The following is a 16,826-nucleotide window of genomic DNA, read 5'->3' as shown; positions in this document are numbered from 1 at the left end:
GCCTCCTTATTCCACCTTGGCCCCTGAGTGGTTGGATTTAGCTATTTCTTTGTCCTATGCAAAGAGAAGATAAGTGGAAGAGGGAATATATGTTCCCCTTCAGACAGGGCTGCATAACCCCTGCTTAATCAATGCTTTGGGGTAACTTCTGTTCCTGCTGGTATCCCAGGCAGGAAAGACCTAGAGATGCCGTCTCAGTCTTGCTGAAGCCTTTTGTTTTTCTTACTCACCCGTCCTTAACTCATCACCCCAGACACACTGCTGAATGTGTTCTTGGCCATTGCTGTAGACAATCTGGCCAATGCCCAAGAGCTGACCAAGGTAAGCATTCTCTGGGGATCTGATGGTTCTCTAATGCCATTGGGCACTTCATCAACTGGGTAGATGATGAAATGGGAATGATATATCTGTTTTGCATACCTCACAGGATTATTGTTAGGATCAAGTGAAATAATGTATGTGAAAAACAGAGCAGGCTAAGTAAGATGTGTGTTCTTAGTAGCTCTAGTCATTTCACCTGAACTGGCTTTCCCCAGTGTCATCACAAAGAGGAGACATTTACAACAGGAATATAGGTGAGGGGATGGGGTCCCTGCCTGATCACTTGGGATGATGCCACTCAGCTTGGCAGAGGAGAGGGCATGAGTAGAGGCACAGTCTCAGCATTTTACTTCACGGGGTTCTGCCTAGAAGGGCCCTGCTCCATCACTTCCAGATACTGCAGAACATCTGAGAGGTGTTGGCTCTAGCTTCTGACCTCCATAGCTGTGGGTAGCTCCACTGAGGGCTAGGAGCTTGGGGTAGAATTCTATGGATTTCCTGAAGAATTGTGAGGAAACCTTTGGGGCAAGGTGGAAACCAGAAACTGGCCATGCCAGGGCTGAAAGGGTTCTGTTTCCAAAAGGGCCTGGCGCCTGGCCTCCTGAAGTCTCTGAGCCAACCCACCTCAAACTGCCTTGGTTAACCTCTTCTCCTGCCTTCCTCATTTCACCTGGTCTCCAGAACTTGGGGGGAGAGCCAAGGCAGCTATTCTCCTTCACGGGGATACCAGCAAACCCATCCCTGTTCTGTGTCTAGGATGAACAAGAAGAAGAGGAGGCCTTCAACCAGAAACATGCGTTGCAGAAGGCCAAGGAGGTCAGCCCGATGTCTGCACCCAACATGCCTTCTATCGAGTGAGTTGGCTGTCCCCACTTCAGTGACCCCTGGGCTCCTGTGCTAACAGCCAATTAATTCATCAACTCAGAATGGTGTATTATCAGAGGATGCCTACTCCATGCCAGGAGATGTCCTGTGAATATAACAGTGACCAAGATGAAGTATCTGTTCTCCCAGAGCTTTTATTTCAGTGAGCTAGATAAGAAACATACGTAAATAATTTTAGACAGTGATAATTGCAGTAAGGTAAATAAAACAGGGTAATAGTGCAGAGGAATAAGAATTGGGCGGAGTACTTATAGGCAGTCTGGGAGGGATTCCTTGACGAGGTGATATTCAAGCAGAGATCTAAATATGGAGAAGGCAGTCATGTAAAATTATGAAGGAAGAGTGTTCTCCAGCAAGGTGCAGTGAGGCTGATATGCAGGGAGCAAAGAAGACTAGGAGACAAGGCCAGGGAGATCCTGAAGGACCAGGTAAAGGATTTTAGCTTTTATTCTAGTGGCAACCATGGAAGGTCTAAAGTGGAAGGATGGGTATGACATGATTTACACTGATAGTAGGTCACTCTTCCCTGAGAGTGGATTTGTAGGGGCCAAGAGTGGAGGTGGGGAGACAGATTTGGCCATTAGAGTAAAGTAGGTGACATATGATGGTAGTTGAGACCATCGTAGCCATGGAGGAGATGAGAAGCAATCACATTCAGTCTGTGCTTTGGAAAGAGAACCAACGGGAAGAAGTGATAGATTAAATGTCATGGGGGTGGGGATAAAAAAATATTTCTCTCAAGTTTTAAGGTTTGATGCCTAAGCAACTGGGTAGATGGTGGTGGTATTTACTGATAGTCTAGAGAACAGTGCAAGATTCATTTTGGCCACATTAAATTTGAGATACTTAGAGGACATCCAAGTGAGGATGTTGAATAGGCCATTGGTTACATGAGTCTGAAGCTTAGAAGAGAAGTCAGGGTTAGAAATAAAGATTTGGGGGGAGCCATTTGTGTTTGGATGGCATTAAACTCTCAGCATGAGTGAGCTGGCATGGAGTGAATCGTAGTGGAGACAGAGCTGCTAAGGACAGAAACCCAGAGCACTCCTGTGCCTCAAGGTCCAGCAGATGAGAAACCTGCAGAGGAGACTGATGGGGGCAATTAGGAGTACGAAGAAAGAACAAGGAAGGGTCATGTCCTGGAGACCTGGAGAAGAAAACTCTTCAAGAAGTAGCGACTGGACAGTACAGCTAACTACTGTTGAGAGATCACATGAGATGAGGACAGAGAAGGGACCATTTCTTTTGGCAAAATGAAAGTTGTTGTGGACCTTCAGTTTCAGTGGCCCGGTGGGAACAGAATCCAGATGGAATGAATTAGGGGGAGGATGAGAGATTAGAGAGTGGAGCAGCAAGTATAGACTTTGAGGATCCAAGTCTGAACCTGTGGTTGCTGGTAGAACTAGCAGGAACTAGCAGGGTGTGGGCCCTGTGTGGAGCTGGAAGAAGGTGTTGGAGGAAGGGCTGAGAATCCCTGTTGTGACTTCTGAGCCTGTGCAAGGCCTATGTGGGCATCCCTGGGGATCGATGGGGAGACTTTGAGACCCCTGGTAGGTATAACCCTATCCTGACACCAGACCCCGTTATCTATTCCCTGAAGCTGGTAAAGGAGGAGCCTTTCTTTGCCAAGTGCTCATGGGAAGGTCTCTGAATGTCTGCTGCCTTTCCCTGTAGAGGCATTCTTGGTTTTATGTGGGGGTCTCCTTCCCCTGGATGATCCTCATCTTGCCCTCACCTTTCAGAACTGAAGGTTTGGCCTCTCAGCCCCTTCTTTGTGCGTGAGAAAATACTGCCCTGAAAATTTGTTAAAGATTGATGGAGAAAGGCAGAACAACTCCTTCCTCTCTGGAATAATCTCTGGGCCTTGAGTAGTTCTTTCCCCACCTTCCTTGCACTCGTGAGTTTGGGTTAAAAATACACACACACACACAGGTATGCAAACATGCTGGTGGGTAGGGCTGGCTGTCACTTCGGAGTGGGTGGTTCTATTTACTGAGATGAGGAAGCCTGAGGAAGAGTGGGTTTGGAGACGTGAGTTGGGAAGATGCTTGGCCCAGAGTAGAAACTCACTATTTATAGAATGAAAGAATGAATGAAATGCTGGTAGGGCATAGGGCTGTAGGCAGTGAGCTGTGTGTGTATCTGGGCCTGGAGAGGTGGAGGAAGGTGCTGTAACTCTCCACGATGAACAGAGATACGGCTCTGGTTGCAGTACGTTGCTGTAGGGTATGTGCTGCTGCTGGGAACTATGTCAAGGTGGGTGTGTGCTGCTGGGGAGGGCAAACGAGACCCCTGATTTCTGGGCTGCTGTATAACCAAGGTGTGGCTGTCTATAAAGAAACATGAAAAGCGTGTTGTTACAAATCAGAAGGTCTGAGGGCTGGTTCTGTAACTCACATGCTCAGTATACTTGGAGAGAGAGCCACTTAGGATTCTAGAATGTCTGTTTCCCCATCTTTGAAATGGAAAGAACGCCAGCTGCCCTTCCTGATCCACAAGGTTCATGTAAGGTGTATGTGAGGTCACATATGCATGAGTTGGGAGATATGTCGATGCTTCTCTGTATGATTTTAAGAATGAAGGTATATTCATGATGGGGTGTGAATTTGGATCTTCGTACGTGTGAATGGAGGAGTGAAGAGGAGTTTGAAGTGTATCTGATTTGTGTGGGAATTAAAAGTTGGGTCTCTCTTTGACTGGTGTGTGTGTGTGTGTGTGTGTGTGTGTGTGTGTGTGTGTGTGTGTGTGCGCGCGCACCTGTGTGCATTCACAAGAAAGAGAATTCTTCCATGTACTTAAACTCTTACACATGTGCTTCTGGAGAACGGCTATTTGAGTATTTGAGAATTTGCAAATAGACGGCAGAATCTGCCTTCCCTAGTGGGTGTGCATGCTGCCTGGCTAGTGTGTGTGCTTCTATTTCTATATGCTACCCATGCTCCTTGGCACCACCAGCCCACGTGTGCCTTATTGCATTGCAGCTGCCTGTGCTGAAGGGTGCATGCAGACGGGGGGCTCACAGGCATCTCCACTCTGTGGATGCGTGTACACATTGTGCCTCTTCCAGATGCCAAGCGAGGCTCCAACCAGCTGCCTCTACTCCCTCCGCCCACCCACATGTCAGGCTCCCCTGTGCATGTGAGACATGGCAGTTGAGCAGTGCCGCTTTACCTAGCATGTTCTCCATTGGTCAGGGAGGGCGCAGCACTTGCCAGCCTCCTAGGTCTAGTCAGGGGCCCACTGGGCCAAACTGGGGCTGTCAGCCCGGGACTTGGGGCGAGCTCACTCCACAGGTGTCCCAGATGTGTTGTCCTCTACCTGAGCATTGATCTTGCAGTGACGGCTTTGTTTGTACGAGTCCTTTTTGCCTTTGTGGGTGATTCCCACACCCTGCCTGTCTGACCTTCTATCGAGCTTGTAAACAAAAGGAAACAGCATGTGTATGTCTGTAGAAAGATTTTTTTTTCCCCTGTGCATGACTAAGAAGGTTATTACTGTGTTTTACCTGGATGAACAGATGGAACCTGGAAGACCTCTGGCCAGGGTCACTGTGTTGCACAGTTGCAGGGGACATGGCACATATCTTGAAGTACATGGACAGCAGCTCATGGAGTGGTGACCCTGCCTCTGGCCATGGGCTACTGTGTGGCTTTGATGGTGTGCATGGCAAAGCATTTGTTCTTGCATATTTTACAGTGATTGGAGTGATGAGTTGTGAAGTCACACCCCTGTGAATATCCTGGAAATGATGGAGGGAAATACAACTTTCATGCAAGTTTATGCGGTTTCCAGAATAGCTCTCTTGAAGGGTATTTAGGTACAGGTGTGAGTGCCGGGCATGATGATCGAGCACCTGAAGCTACGTACTCTACGAAATGACATATCCATTGTGTCCCTGCATGTACGCTTCAAAAACTAGATCCGCGTGTTTGCACAGAGTAAGAATCAAAGGTCACTCCCTTGGCAAATTGAAGGTCGGGAGTCTACGGAGGGCAGCAGGCATGTGGAGAACGTACGGGCACGTAGAGGACTCTGTGCCTCTTCCTGAAAATTGGCTGGTGGCTGTGGGGCTTGTGGTTCCAGGAGGTTGGGGTGAACTGAACCTGTTCGTTTTTCTTTCCCAGAAGAGACAGAAGGAGAAGACACCACATGTCGATGTGGGAGCCACGCAGCAGCCACCTGTATGTGTGTACCGGTCTGCGTGTTTGTGAGTGGTTATGTGTGTGTGTAGGGACACCGTGTCTTTGTTCTCACCACACAGTGGGCAGAGTGGCACTGGGTGTGTATGTCAGTGTGCGTTGTGGTGTGCGCGTGTGTTCCGTGCACATGGTTTGTGGACACTATCCTCTGCACCTTCCGACATGTGCTTATATCAGTGTGTGTCTAAGGTATGTGACCCTGTGTGTTGTTCACTCCTCTGCGCGGCCTGTGAGTGGGCACGCGTTGGTGTGGGTAATTGGTGTTGGTGGGTGTGCCTTGCACGTAGGCAGTTGTGTACAGCCAGGTGTGGGCCTCAGTGAGGATGCGTGTGGGCACATGTGAGTGAAAGAGTAGGTGACTACCCTTCCGCCCGTGTGAGCCCACTCCCGCGTGCTCTCCTGCGTGCATATGTCTGCGTGTTCCTGCCGCCACATGAGATGTTCAGCAGCGGCTTGGAGAATGAGCTGCTGGTGGGCTCTACACGTGCAGCCTGTGACTTTTATCAGCTGTTGTGGAAGAGATCCACGGCACTCTTATTTTTTGAGGGGGATGACTCCGTGGGTCTGCCTGTCACTGCCGTCCGTCATCCTCCAAGAGTAGCCCACCATTGCGCCTTTCAGCCTGTGCTATCCCAGGCTGTCATCTGAGGGACCAAAGACAGGGAGAGTAGGAGGAAGAAAGATCTCTGACCTTGAATTAAGGGCCAGTGGTGAGCAGAGGGTGGGTACAGGTTGGTGCCCTGAGAGCAAAGGAGAACAGGGGAGTGAAAACCTGGTAAGCCTTCTACTCCTCTCCTGCAGGCCCTGGGGGCTCAGTCCTAGGCTGATCCCTGCCCGCCCTTCGACTACTGCAGAGCAGGGATTAGGGTGGGAAGCCCCACACACCAGGAGGCACTGGTCCAACCACCTACTCGTGCGTGGCCCACTCGGCTCCTTGCATCTCTCTGTGCTTCCTGTCTGCAGGTCCTAGGCTCTCCCGTTTGCTGCCCCCCATGTGTCCCACCCCTTTCCCGTGGCTACTGAGGGCTGGTCTACACCCTTGTTGGCTCCCTCCCTGGCCTTCAGCAGTCAGCTCCTGACCGTGGTCCTCACCCTTTCCTCTTTGGCAGGAGGGAGCGGAGGCGCCGGCACCACATGTCAGTGTGGGAGCAGCGCACCAGCCAGCTGAGAAGGCACATGCAGATGTCTAGCCAGGAGGCCCTCAACAAAGAGGAGGCCCCACCAATGAACCCCCTCAACCCCCTCAACCCGCTGAGCCCCCTCAACCCACTCAACGCCCACCCGAGCCTCTACCGGAGACCCAGACCCATTGAGGGCCTGGGCCTGGGCCTGGAGAAATGTGAGGAGGAGCGCATTAGCCGCGGGGGGTCCCTCAAGGGGGACGGAGGGGACCTGCCGAGTGCCTTGGACAACCAGAGGAGTCCCTTGTCCTTGGGCAAACGGGAGCCACCATGGCTGGCCAGGCCGTGTCATGGGAACTGTGATTCGACCCAGCAGGAGGCTGGGGGAGGGGAGACTGTGGTGACCTTCGAGGACCGGGCCAGGCACAGGCAGAGCCAGCGGCGCAGCAGGCACCGTCGTGTCAGGACCGAAGGCAAGGAACCCTCCTCCACCTCCCGGAGCAGGTCTGCCAGCCAGGAGCGGAGTCTGGATGAAGGGGTGCCCACCGAGGGGGAGAAGGACCGCGAGCCCAGGGCCAGCCACGGGGGCAAGGAACCCACAATCCAGGAAGAGGAAAGAGGCCAAGACTTAAGGAGGTAAGTTAGCCGCAGGAGTGCCCTGGAGGCATAGAGCCCTCCTGGTGTTAAGGATGCTTCAGTACAATCCCGCCTGGCCCTCACTTTTCCCTTTTATAAAATGGAAATGATACTGACACAACCTTTATAAGGCATGTGTAAATATGACACACAGTGGGCTCTGTCCCCCTGAAACCCAGAGACTGGTCTTCTAGGGCATCTCCTGTTGGGTGTGGGTCATAGGTGGATGGATGGGAATAAGGCACGGACAGCGCCCGTGGGTCTTAGCTCCTCTCTGCCTGGGTGGGTGGGGGTGAGAGGCAGCAGATGCCATGCTCCGAGCGAGGCTCCTTGCGCTTCCCCCCACTTTCCCTCTTGCCTGGCTCACCAGCCACTTTAGAACATCTTCTTCTGATCTGAGCACCAGCCGTCTCCTCCTCTGTCTCCGCAGGACCAACAGTCTGATGGTGCCCAGAGGCTCTGGGCTGGCAGGAGCCCTTGATGAGGCCAACACGCCCTTAGTCCAGCCGCAGCCAGAGTTGGAAATGGGGAAGGACACGGCTCTGACAGAGCAGGAGCCGGAGGGCAGCAGTGAGCAAGCTCTGCTGGGGGATGTGCAGTTGGACATGGGCCGGGCCATCAGTCAGAGTGAGCCCGACCTCTCCTGTGTCACGGCCAACACGGACAAGGCCACCACTGAGAGTACCAGCGTCACCGTCGCCATCCCCGACGTGGGCCCCTTGGTGGACTCAACTGTGGTTCACAGTGAGAACACAAGTCCCTGTCCCCCTTCACCCTCACCACCCATCCCACCCAGGGCTGGGGACAGTTATGGCTCCGGAGTCGCTCAGTAAAGCTACGTGAAAAACCCCACCAGCAGGACGAAATCATTCTTCAGCAAGGAAACAATAGGAGCAGTTTTATCTAGGTTTGCAGGAAAAATAAGTTAGAATTTTCTCCATCTTTAGTTTTATCTGTAAAATTTGCTTACGCCTTGGCCCCTGTGACCATCATAGAGACGTCAGAGAGATCACATGTGGTTTTGTAGCCAGATGTATATACGTGGCTATTTGATCTATCGTGTGAACACTCGATGGCACTCTCCAGGACCTCGGAGGGGCCATGTCACCCAGACAAGTTAGGGAACCCATGTGGAGCAGGAGATGGTCCAGACCGCTTAGTGTGTGGCTTCCAAACCTGTTTCTCCTGAGGCCTCAGTTTGTCAACCCTAAAGTGAAGCACTGAACTGGGTGATCACTGAGGTCTTCCTCAGCACTAACATTTTATGAATTTATTACTCTTATTTACTCTTTTCTCCTAGGAGCTTTTACTCAGTTTCTCTGATAGATTCCTCAGGCAATGGATGTTAATCTCCAGACCTCAAAAGGAAACAGCAGAAAGCCCCCATCTACCCCCATCCCTGCCCTAGCCTAACCTCACCCCTATCCTCACTTCAGCCCCACCCCCTTTCCTGCCCTAACCCTGCCTCTATCCCCGTACTAAACCCACCCCCACCCCAACTTCACCCCCACCCCTCACCCCACTTCCATTCCTGCATTAATTCTGGCTGCCGCCTCATGCTCACTGAATTATGACCAGAGGACTCTACCCTTGCTTTTTTTTCCTTCTGATTTTTCCCATATATTTCTATTTTCATAGGACAGTCTCCTCTTCCTGTTTTTCTTTCTTCTCCCTCTCCATTGCTTTACTTTCTGTACACTCAAAATGCCAGTACTGCTTTAAAAAGTGAAGTCTCCCATGTTCACTGCTCCTGAGGTTGGTTGACTTGGGCATGTCTCAGGATGTCAGACTCACAACCTCTTGTGGTGTATGTTTAATTTTATGCTTTAATAAGTAAATCTTTTGGACCCTCTCTTATGAGAAACATCAAGAAAGTTTGGCCTTCCTCTGCTCCTGTCCTGGGGCTAGTCTATGGCCTTGGTCATAGGTAAGGGCATAATGTCAGAGGGATCTGGGATCATTTACCTTTTGGAAGGACCCAGAAAGCCAGAGCTTCAGAGCTCTGCTGCTTGCACAAGGCTCCAGGGTAGAGTTGGTCACTGTGAGAGAACAGTGGGAGAGTTTGGCTGAATCCCTTGCCCACTCAACTTTAGCCTCCCTGCCACTTAACCCACACTGTAAGTTGCATGTGGAAACTGAGGGTGGCGGCCCAAGAGCTCCACTCAGTCTCTGACTCCTTCATCCTCCTAGCCCTGGAAGCCCGTCATGGTCCCATATTTGCATGAATATTGCATTCCCATTTCAACATTAATCACGACTGGAAAAAGCACAGCCAGGGAGTCAGCTGCAAACAGAGTAATGGTTTCTTAAAATCTTCCATTGCAGTGTGATATCATTGAAAGGATATAGGATTTTGAGTTGGGAACTAGCTGTATGAACTGAAGATAGATAACTTGAATTCCCTGAACTTCACTTTTCCCATCTGTATAATGGACATAATGTATGCCGCTCAAGGTGTATTGTTGTGAAAATTCAGTAAGTAAATGTAGACAAAGAATCTAGATTTTTAGATATAACTTTGTAAGCCTTACAACAGAAATAATCGTTCTGTTACCCTGGGAAACATGATTATTACTATTTTTTTAATGTTTACTTATTTTTGAAAGAGTGAGACAGAGTGCAAGTGAGGGAGGGGCAGAGAGAAAGGGAGACCCAGAATCTGAAACAGGCTCCAGGCTCCGAGCTCTCAGCACAGAGCTCGACACAGGGCTTGAACTCATGAACCATAAGATCGTGACCTGAGCTGAAGTCGGACACTCAACCTACTGAGCCACCCAGGTGCCCCACATGATTATTATTTATATGCCCAAAAAGGCTGTCATGTAAAATTAGGGTGAGGGTCAGGCTAGGAGGAGAGTAAGGGCTTCACAGTGTAATCTAACAAACCCAGTGCCTGCAGGGTGCCTGGCTAGATGCATTCCTGTAACCCCTTCCCCTCGTCTCTATCCCATCCCTATGGAAAACAAAAGGTGCTATTCTCACATGCAGTGAGGTTTCTGATGATTTCAACATGTGCCTTTCACAGTCAGCAACAAGACTGATGGAGAAGCCAGTCCTTTGAAGGAGGCAGAGATCAAAGAGGAAGAGGAAGAGGTAGAGAAGAAGCAGCAAAAGAAGGAGAAGCGTGAGACGGGCAAAGCCATGGTTCCCCACAGCTCTATGTTCATCTTCAGCACCACCAACCCGTAAGGCACCTTCCTATTGCTCGCCCTTTGGCACCATGGTAGACGACCAGGGTTAGAGCCAGAGTTGGGGTGATGAGGAGGAGAGACGAGGGTCCGCTCGCCCCCCGATCCTTCTCAGTGAACTGTGGCCAGACATCTGAAACATGCGGGGTGCTCCCTGGTAGAAGTGTGTCATGAGGTTGAATCACCACTGAGCTCTGTGCTGCATCTGAAGAATAATTTAAGACTGAGAAGCATGAGCAATGTCATGAGAAAAGGACCCTTTACCTCAAATTGTTCAGTAGGTTGTGTCGAGGGCTGGGGTGGGAGCAAGGAAATCTACTTGGGATGTGTCACCAAATATTTCTGTGGTGGACAGAACTGAGAATATGGAGCCTGGAATAAATAGACCACCCACTGGAGTTTAAGAGGATTGGTCCCACTGCCCTATATGTGGATTTTGAAATGGCATGTTCCTCAAAGCAGAGGTAGGGCCATGAGATGGAGGTGGCAGAGAAGATTCTGGAAGGTTAGACTGAGCTGCCTTTGCCCTGGAAATGAGCAAGATGTACGCATAGACCAGCTTCTGAGGCTAGGAAGACAGAAAGGTTTTCAGTGACCACACGGGCAGTATTCAACAAGCCTCTGGGAGGGAAGGAACTTGGGCTAAGGTATATCGGGTCACCTGAGTCCAGAATACAATCTATAGAATATGATCACTTTAATCAGAATACCTGGGGCTCATGAAAACCTGTTGTTCCTCTCATCAGGAATCTTAGAATCAAGGTCTATTTTTGCATTTCTGGCTTCTTATGATTTCCTTGCTATGCCCCAGTTTCTGTACAGTGGGGGAGGTGACACTGAGATACAATGGAGGGTCCCATGTAGCTATGCTGAGTGCGTGTAATCTGATGCTGGCTGCTCCCGTGCCTGCAGATAATGTATTTGGCTTGCGTACCGTAGCCTCTAACCGATCTGATTACCTTCTCCCACTGGAGCTTTAAATCAAGGGTGGTGCCTGAGAAATTAAATTGCTCTCCCCATGGCTTCCTCTGGCCAGGGCCTGGCTGTCTGGAAGAGGCTGATGAGCATGAGGGTGGGGAGTAAGAGATGGGGATGGGAGGGAAGCAGAGGCAGCTCAGAAGGCCCTTCCACCCCACAGGATTCGCAGGGCCTGCCACTACATTGTGAACCTGCGCTACTTTGAGATGTGCATTCTCCTGGTGATTGCAGCCAGCAGCATTGCCCTGGCAGCCGAGGACCCTGTCCTGACCAACTCGGAGCGCAACAAAGTGGGTGCACGGGAGCTGTTTGCAACCTCCGTAATACCCTGGTACCCACCCCATCCCAGCCCCTCCCCATCCCAGCATTAAAAGTGAATTAAGGCAGGTTCCTGGGGAGTGAAGAAGGGTTAAGAAATGGTCCATTCCAGTCCCTCAGGGCAAAGTAGGGACCATTTCAAGACCAGCCCCTTTTCTCCAGTCCCCACTCCCCAGCCACACTGTGTGCTGTTATATTTCAGCAGTGGGCCTTCTCCCCCGAGCCAGCCAGGTCTTACAGGGTCATGTAGGGTCATGAGGGATGTGCATGAAGTTGGGGAGCTGAAGCTCTACCCCAGGCTGCTGAGACATCTCCCGGAGGTCCTAAGGGTGTATGTTGGGAAGTATGAGGGAGGTCAGGAGGATTGGAACTGACAAGGATTCTACGTCCTGAGGGAGATATTTGTGGGGCCATTCAGACCCAAGAAGTGAAGTTCTGCCCAAGGGGAGGGAAGAGCCAAGGACTGACTGCTAAGTCATGCCGTTCCAGCAGTAACGCCTGGCCCCCCTCCTCCTGTGTCCAACTAGCAGGCCCAATCCCAAGCTTCTGTCCTGAGGTAGAAACGAGTTGGGGTGGGGGTGCAGGACTGCATGCACACGGGCAGTCAGGCATGTGTATAGCCTGGTGGCCACACGTGATGCTCTTCCCCTTCATGGATATGTGTCTTACAGGTCCTGAGGTATTTTGACTATGTTTTCACTGGCGTGTTCACCTTTGAGATGGTTATAAAGGTAAAAGCCCCTAGAGAAAAGCTGGGCTACGGGGTTTAGATGGGTCATGTGTCTGCTCCTTTAGTTTGGTGCCCTTCCCCAGTGCTGCCACCTACCAGCCAATGACAGAACCTCAGTAGGGCCTCCAGCCACGCCTCCTCTGGCCTCAGAATTCTGATGAAGTCTGTTATGATAAGATGTTGTGGTACAGCACGTCTGCGTGGATCTGTTTAGACTGGGGCAGACCTGTGGGTATGGCCCAAGGGGAGCCAGGCCCACTCTCAGGCAGGCAGTGGGAGTGCAGACAGGGGTGGGGATTGTACTCACCTCCCCAGTGTGCTCCCTGGTCTGAGCCTGGGCACGTGCCAAGGCAAAGGGTTGGCTAGGGATGGGTCTTCCTGGACACCATGTAGTTCAGCTGCCCTCACTGCCCCCCATTCTGTTTCCCACATCCTAACACCCCACATTTCTATTCTTTTCATAGTCTCCCTTATGTGGGGTTCCCTCTGTGCATATGTGGCGACGCCTGGTGCTCTGAGCCACTAATGGAGGAAGGAATGTGGCAGAGTTCTGTGAGAGCCAAGGAGTCTAGTTGAACCCTGGTGGCTATGACAAGGGGCCTCGGGCTTCAGAGTGAGGTGAAGAGAGACTGTGAGACATGTCCTCTTGCTCTTCAGGTCCTTGTGCAGGGTTGATTGTAGAGACAATGGCAGTAGGGGCATTGTCATGGGGAGCCCTGAGCTCAGGGTGCATTGCCGACACCAGTGGGCTCATGCCTGGCTGTTCACATCTTTCTCCTTCAGATGATAGACCAGGGCTTGATCCTGCAGGATGGGTCCTACTTCCGAGACCTATGGAACATCCTGGACTTTGTGGTGGTGGTTGGCGCATTGGTGGCCTTTGCTTTGGCGTAAGTGTAACTCTTTCTTCTTGTTTGATTCCCTTTTGTCTCTTCTTCCTGAGACCTTGATTTTAAGGCCTCTCCAAGGCCAGCCTGAGAAACAGTTCACTCAGAGTGGTGCCAAAGAGAGCTGCCCTTGAAATCTGCTTCCCGCTTGCCCTCTGTGGTACTTCTAGGAGCCTTATATCTTCAGCTCACATGCCCGAAACAGTAGCACTGGTGAAGGAGGAGCCGGGAAAGTCCTTAGGGAGAAGTCAGAGGCCCTGGGGTTCCTTTCTTGGAGATGAGGAAGCATGGGCAGGTGCTCACCCATGTGGGCAGTGCCTCCAGGGGCTCAGGAAGGGACCCAGGGACAGCTTACGTATCTCTCGTTTCTTGATTCTCTCAAACAAAGAATCAGCTTGAAAGAAGAATGTAGAGCGTAGAATAAAGTTAGGGAATCACAGAATCTTGAGCATGAGGAAACTCTCTGCTCATGAGCAGAGATACCCCAGAGAGATTTCAGGGACATCAGAACCATGTTAATACGTTTAACTCCAGAACGTAAGATTTAGGAACTTCCTTGATAACACACTGAGGAAGACAGTCTTAAACTGTTTAGGTAACTAAACCGTGTTCATTACATTTGGGGATTTTTTTCCCCCAAACATTGATCCAGCTGTAGCAGGTTTTCAACCACATTCCGACATTCCTGTGGAATCCGACGAAGGAAGGGGCTCTCATAACCCTCCAGGGTATAGCTGGGAAATACACATGGTGTCAGGGCCTTTTTCCTAAGCTGGTATGTCGAGTACCCTCAGATGAATGACAGCCTTTTGGGCTCTGTCTGTACCTTGTTCCACCACCAGAGCAGCCTCCCCCCTTTCCTAGGTGGTGCAGCAGGCTTCCCTCCAGACTCTTCAACTACAAGAGCTGAATCTTCTAAGCAAGTCTGGCTTCAGTGTGATGAGGCTGAAGAGAAACATTTGGGAGTTGTTGTCAGTGATAGCAACTGAAAGAGGGAAGGGGCAAAATACCTGCATAGGTTTGACCTTCCCAGGTCCAAGAAAGGGGTCATCCATCCCCCTCCCCCCGCTCCCCAAATACCATAAGCTTCCATTTCTGTCTACCCTGGCAGAGAAAGAGGTGGGGTGAGATTTAAGAAGAAACATTCCCCAAGTGGTTGAGGGTAGGGAGCTCTCTGTGGGAGAGATGAAAGGTCTCCAGCTGTCCTAAGAATCTAAGATCTCCCAGAACCTAGAAGTAGGCTATTTGAATTGCTGTCCCAGCCATGAGGGACCCCCCCAAAGGAGAGCCAGGGTGAATGTGGCTTATGACCCTGAGCTGACCTTGCAGATCAGTTTCAGTGTCCCTTGTCCCCCGTGTACACCAGTATATTAACCCCTATTAGAGTCGCATGGAATCACCTGTGTCTCTCACAACAGGAAAGACTCCCGTTAGACATGACTGAGCTATTTCCAAGGAAATTTCACAAAAGCATGGCATTTTCCCAAACATCTCTACCTCATATGAATTCTCACCTCAAGACAAAAATCAAGGCAGCTCTGGCTGTACCAAGGGGACTCCCAGCTCCTCTTCCTCCTTCTTAGAAAGAAGCATTAGAGTCTTTTTCCTAAGGAGGCCTATTTATTTGGTAAGGGATAAATATCACCTTTGAGTTTCTAAAAGGTCAAGTTCCCTTTTCATTTTGTCAATTCATTTGCTTACATTATTCACCATATTGTTCTTCTTATTTTGATCTCAATAAAGTAGTTTGTGTCTTTTTGAAGAAATGAAAGACAAGGAGAGAAGTATATCAAGGAATCCACCCCATCTTTAGGAATCTCATTGGGGTGACAGGACATAGTGGGAGGAAGGTGTGGGCTGTGGACTTAGGCAGGCCCTGTTTTGAATCCCAGCCCCTCTATTTACCTGCATCATGTGCTAGAGCAACATAGCAAGACAGTAACCCTTTTATCCTCAATTTCTCATCTCTGAAATGGAGTGAAAATAATGTGTATAGAGTGCTTAGCATAGGGCCTGGCACAGTGTAAGTGATCAATAAATGTTAATTTCCTTCCTTATGCTTCCATTCTCTCACCAAGCCTAAACATGGAAGACAAGTATGTGTTGATATATAATGTGTGAAAATAGTTGAAGATGAACACAGAGTGGTTTCCAAGACTTGTTTTACACACACGCGTGCACACACACACACACACACACACACCACCTTGTGCCTACGTGCCAGGTATATAGGTGCCCATGGGAAAAAGTTGCATCTTAGAGGAAGCCTTTGCATGCCTGCCCCATGTCCACAGTCCAGCTGTCTCTCCTCAGATCCAGAGCGAGGACGATGGGCTGGAGGGTTGTCACCTGTCTTGTTCTCTTTTTGTACCCTTTGAAAACATGGCGGTGGTGGCTTTGGTGCTGGTGGCAGGGAAGCCTTAACAGCCCCGGAACCGAAGCCTGTCTGTTGGTCCTCAGACCAGGTACAGTGCAGGGAACCCCAAGAACCCTCGGGTTCTGGGGTCCACACTTATGTGATGGATTGAGAGTTATGATCCATCACTTGCTTTTAGTGATGTCACTTTCTGAACTTTTTCTTAATTTCCCTGGAAATGTAAATGGTACCTGCTCACCCTTCTCCATCCACTGTCTTTTGTTACCATCCTTCCAAGCTGGCCATGCACATTTCCTCTCCCCTTCCTCCTGCTCATGGAACAGGCTCACACCCCTCTTCTCTGGCCTTCGTCACATTTGCTGAGGTCCAGGTAATGCTTTCTCTCGCTCATGTGCCATGCTTCCTAACTCTCTTCTCTCCCTTTCCTCATTAAGGGCACCGGAGAATTCAGCTCTTCCATCACTTTGGTAGGGTTGGCCAGGATCTCCCCTGCCAGCAGAGTGAGGGCCTGGCCTGGGGCAGACAGCGGAAGAAAGCCTGTGTTATACTCTGCCGGGCCATGGCAGGAGGCTCAAGCCAACAGGAAGCCAAATGTGGGGTTTTCTGCACACTTTTCAAGGACCTCCCTCCTTGTGGTTACAACTTCCATTGTTATAACCCATATGTTTGCCTCTGGGAATGTCCACCGTTCAGATGACCTTACTCTAGCCCTATCTCTCTCTCCTCTTTGCAATTGAACCTTGCCCTGCCAAGGTTTCTACTCAGGCTGTTGCTCAGTCTGAGTAGAACTGATGATGATTGCCATGGTAACACCTTTATGTGATGCCTTAGAAGTCATAGGTGACTTGGCATCCCTTCCAACACTACCAGCCAGGGCCCTCTCAGAACCCAGCCCAAGTCCCAAGAGCAATACCCCTAGCCAAGGGGAGGGAATGGCCTGTAGCTGAATTCTCAAAGAAAGCTGCGTGGTCCCCTGAGCCCTCCTGCAGAGGTCTGCACCTGCCATCATGTATGTTTTCTATAAGCATATATGCTGTTTGTGTAGTGGCTGAAGAGAACTCTCTCTTCTCTATAGCTGTGTACTTCAAGTGAAGGGATTCTTTATAATGTAAACCTGACAAATTCTGTTTGGGAACTTTTATTATTGACTTTTGAGGAGGAGGGGAAGGGGATTTATTTTCTAAGT

The 16,826-nt window shown here is 50.3% G+C and overlaps 1 protein-coding gene across 1 annotated transcript in view; it reads left to right on the top strand.

Moving 5' to 3' along the window:
- CACNA1E (calcium voltage-gated channel subunit alpha1 E) overlaps positions 1–16,826 on the top strand; it is a 382,346-nt gene that overhangs the window by 307,402 nt on the left and 58,118 nt on the right. The window contains exons 18-26 of the mRNA XM_042925223.1: positions 254–321; positions 1,078–1,175; positions 5,331–5,387; positions 6,515–7,162; positions 7,593–7,906; positions 10,188–10,347; positions 11,489–11,618; positions 12,318–12,377; positions 13,160–13,266. Of these exons, the coding sequence (XP_042781157.1) occupies positions 254–321; positions 1,078–1,175; positions 5,331–5,387; positions 6,515–7,162; positions 7,593–7,906; positions 10,188–10,347; positions 11,489–11,618; positions 12,318–12,377; positions 13,160–13,266 (1,642 nt within the window). The remainder of the gene's footprint in view (positions 1–253; positions 322–1,077; positions 1,176–5,330; positions 5,388–6,514; positions 7,163–7,592; positions 7,907–10,187; positions 10,348–11,488; positions 11,619–12,317; positions 12,378–13,159; positions 13,267–16,826) is intronic.

Source organism: Panthera leo, chromosome F3, assembly GCF_018350215.1.
Source record: "Panthera leo isolate Ple1 chromosome F3, P.leo_Ple1_pat1.1, whole genome shotgun sequence".
In the NCBI taxonomy this organism is placed as follows: Eukaryota; Metazoa; Chordata; class Mammalia; order Carnivora; family Felidae; genus Panthera; species Panthera leo.
Note: the sequence above shows the minus strand (reverse complement) of the source record. Positions and strands in the feature narration are given on the sequence as shown.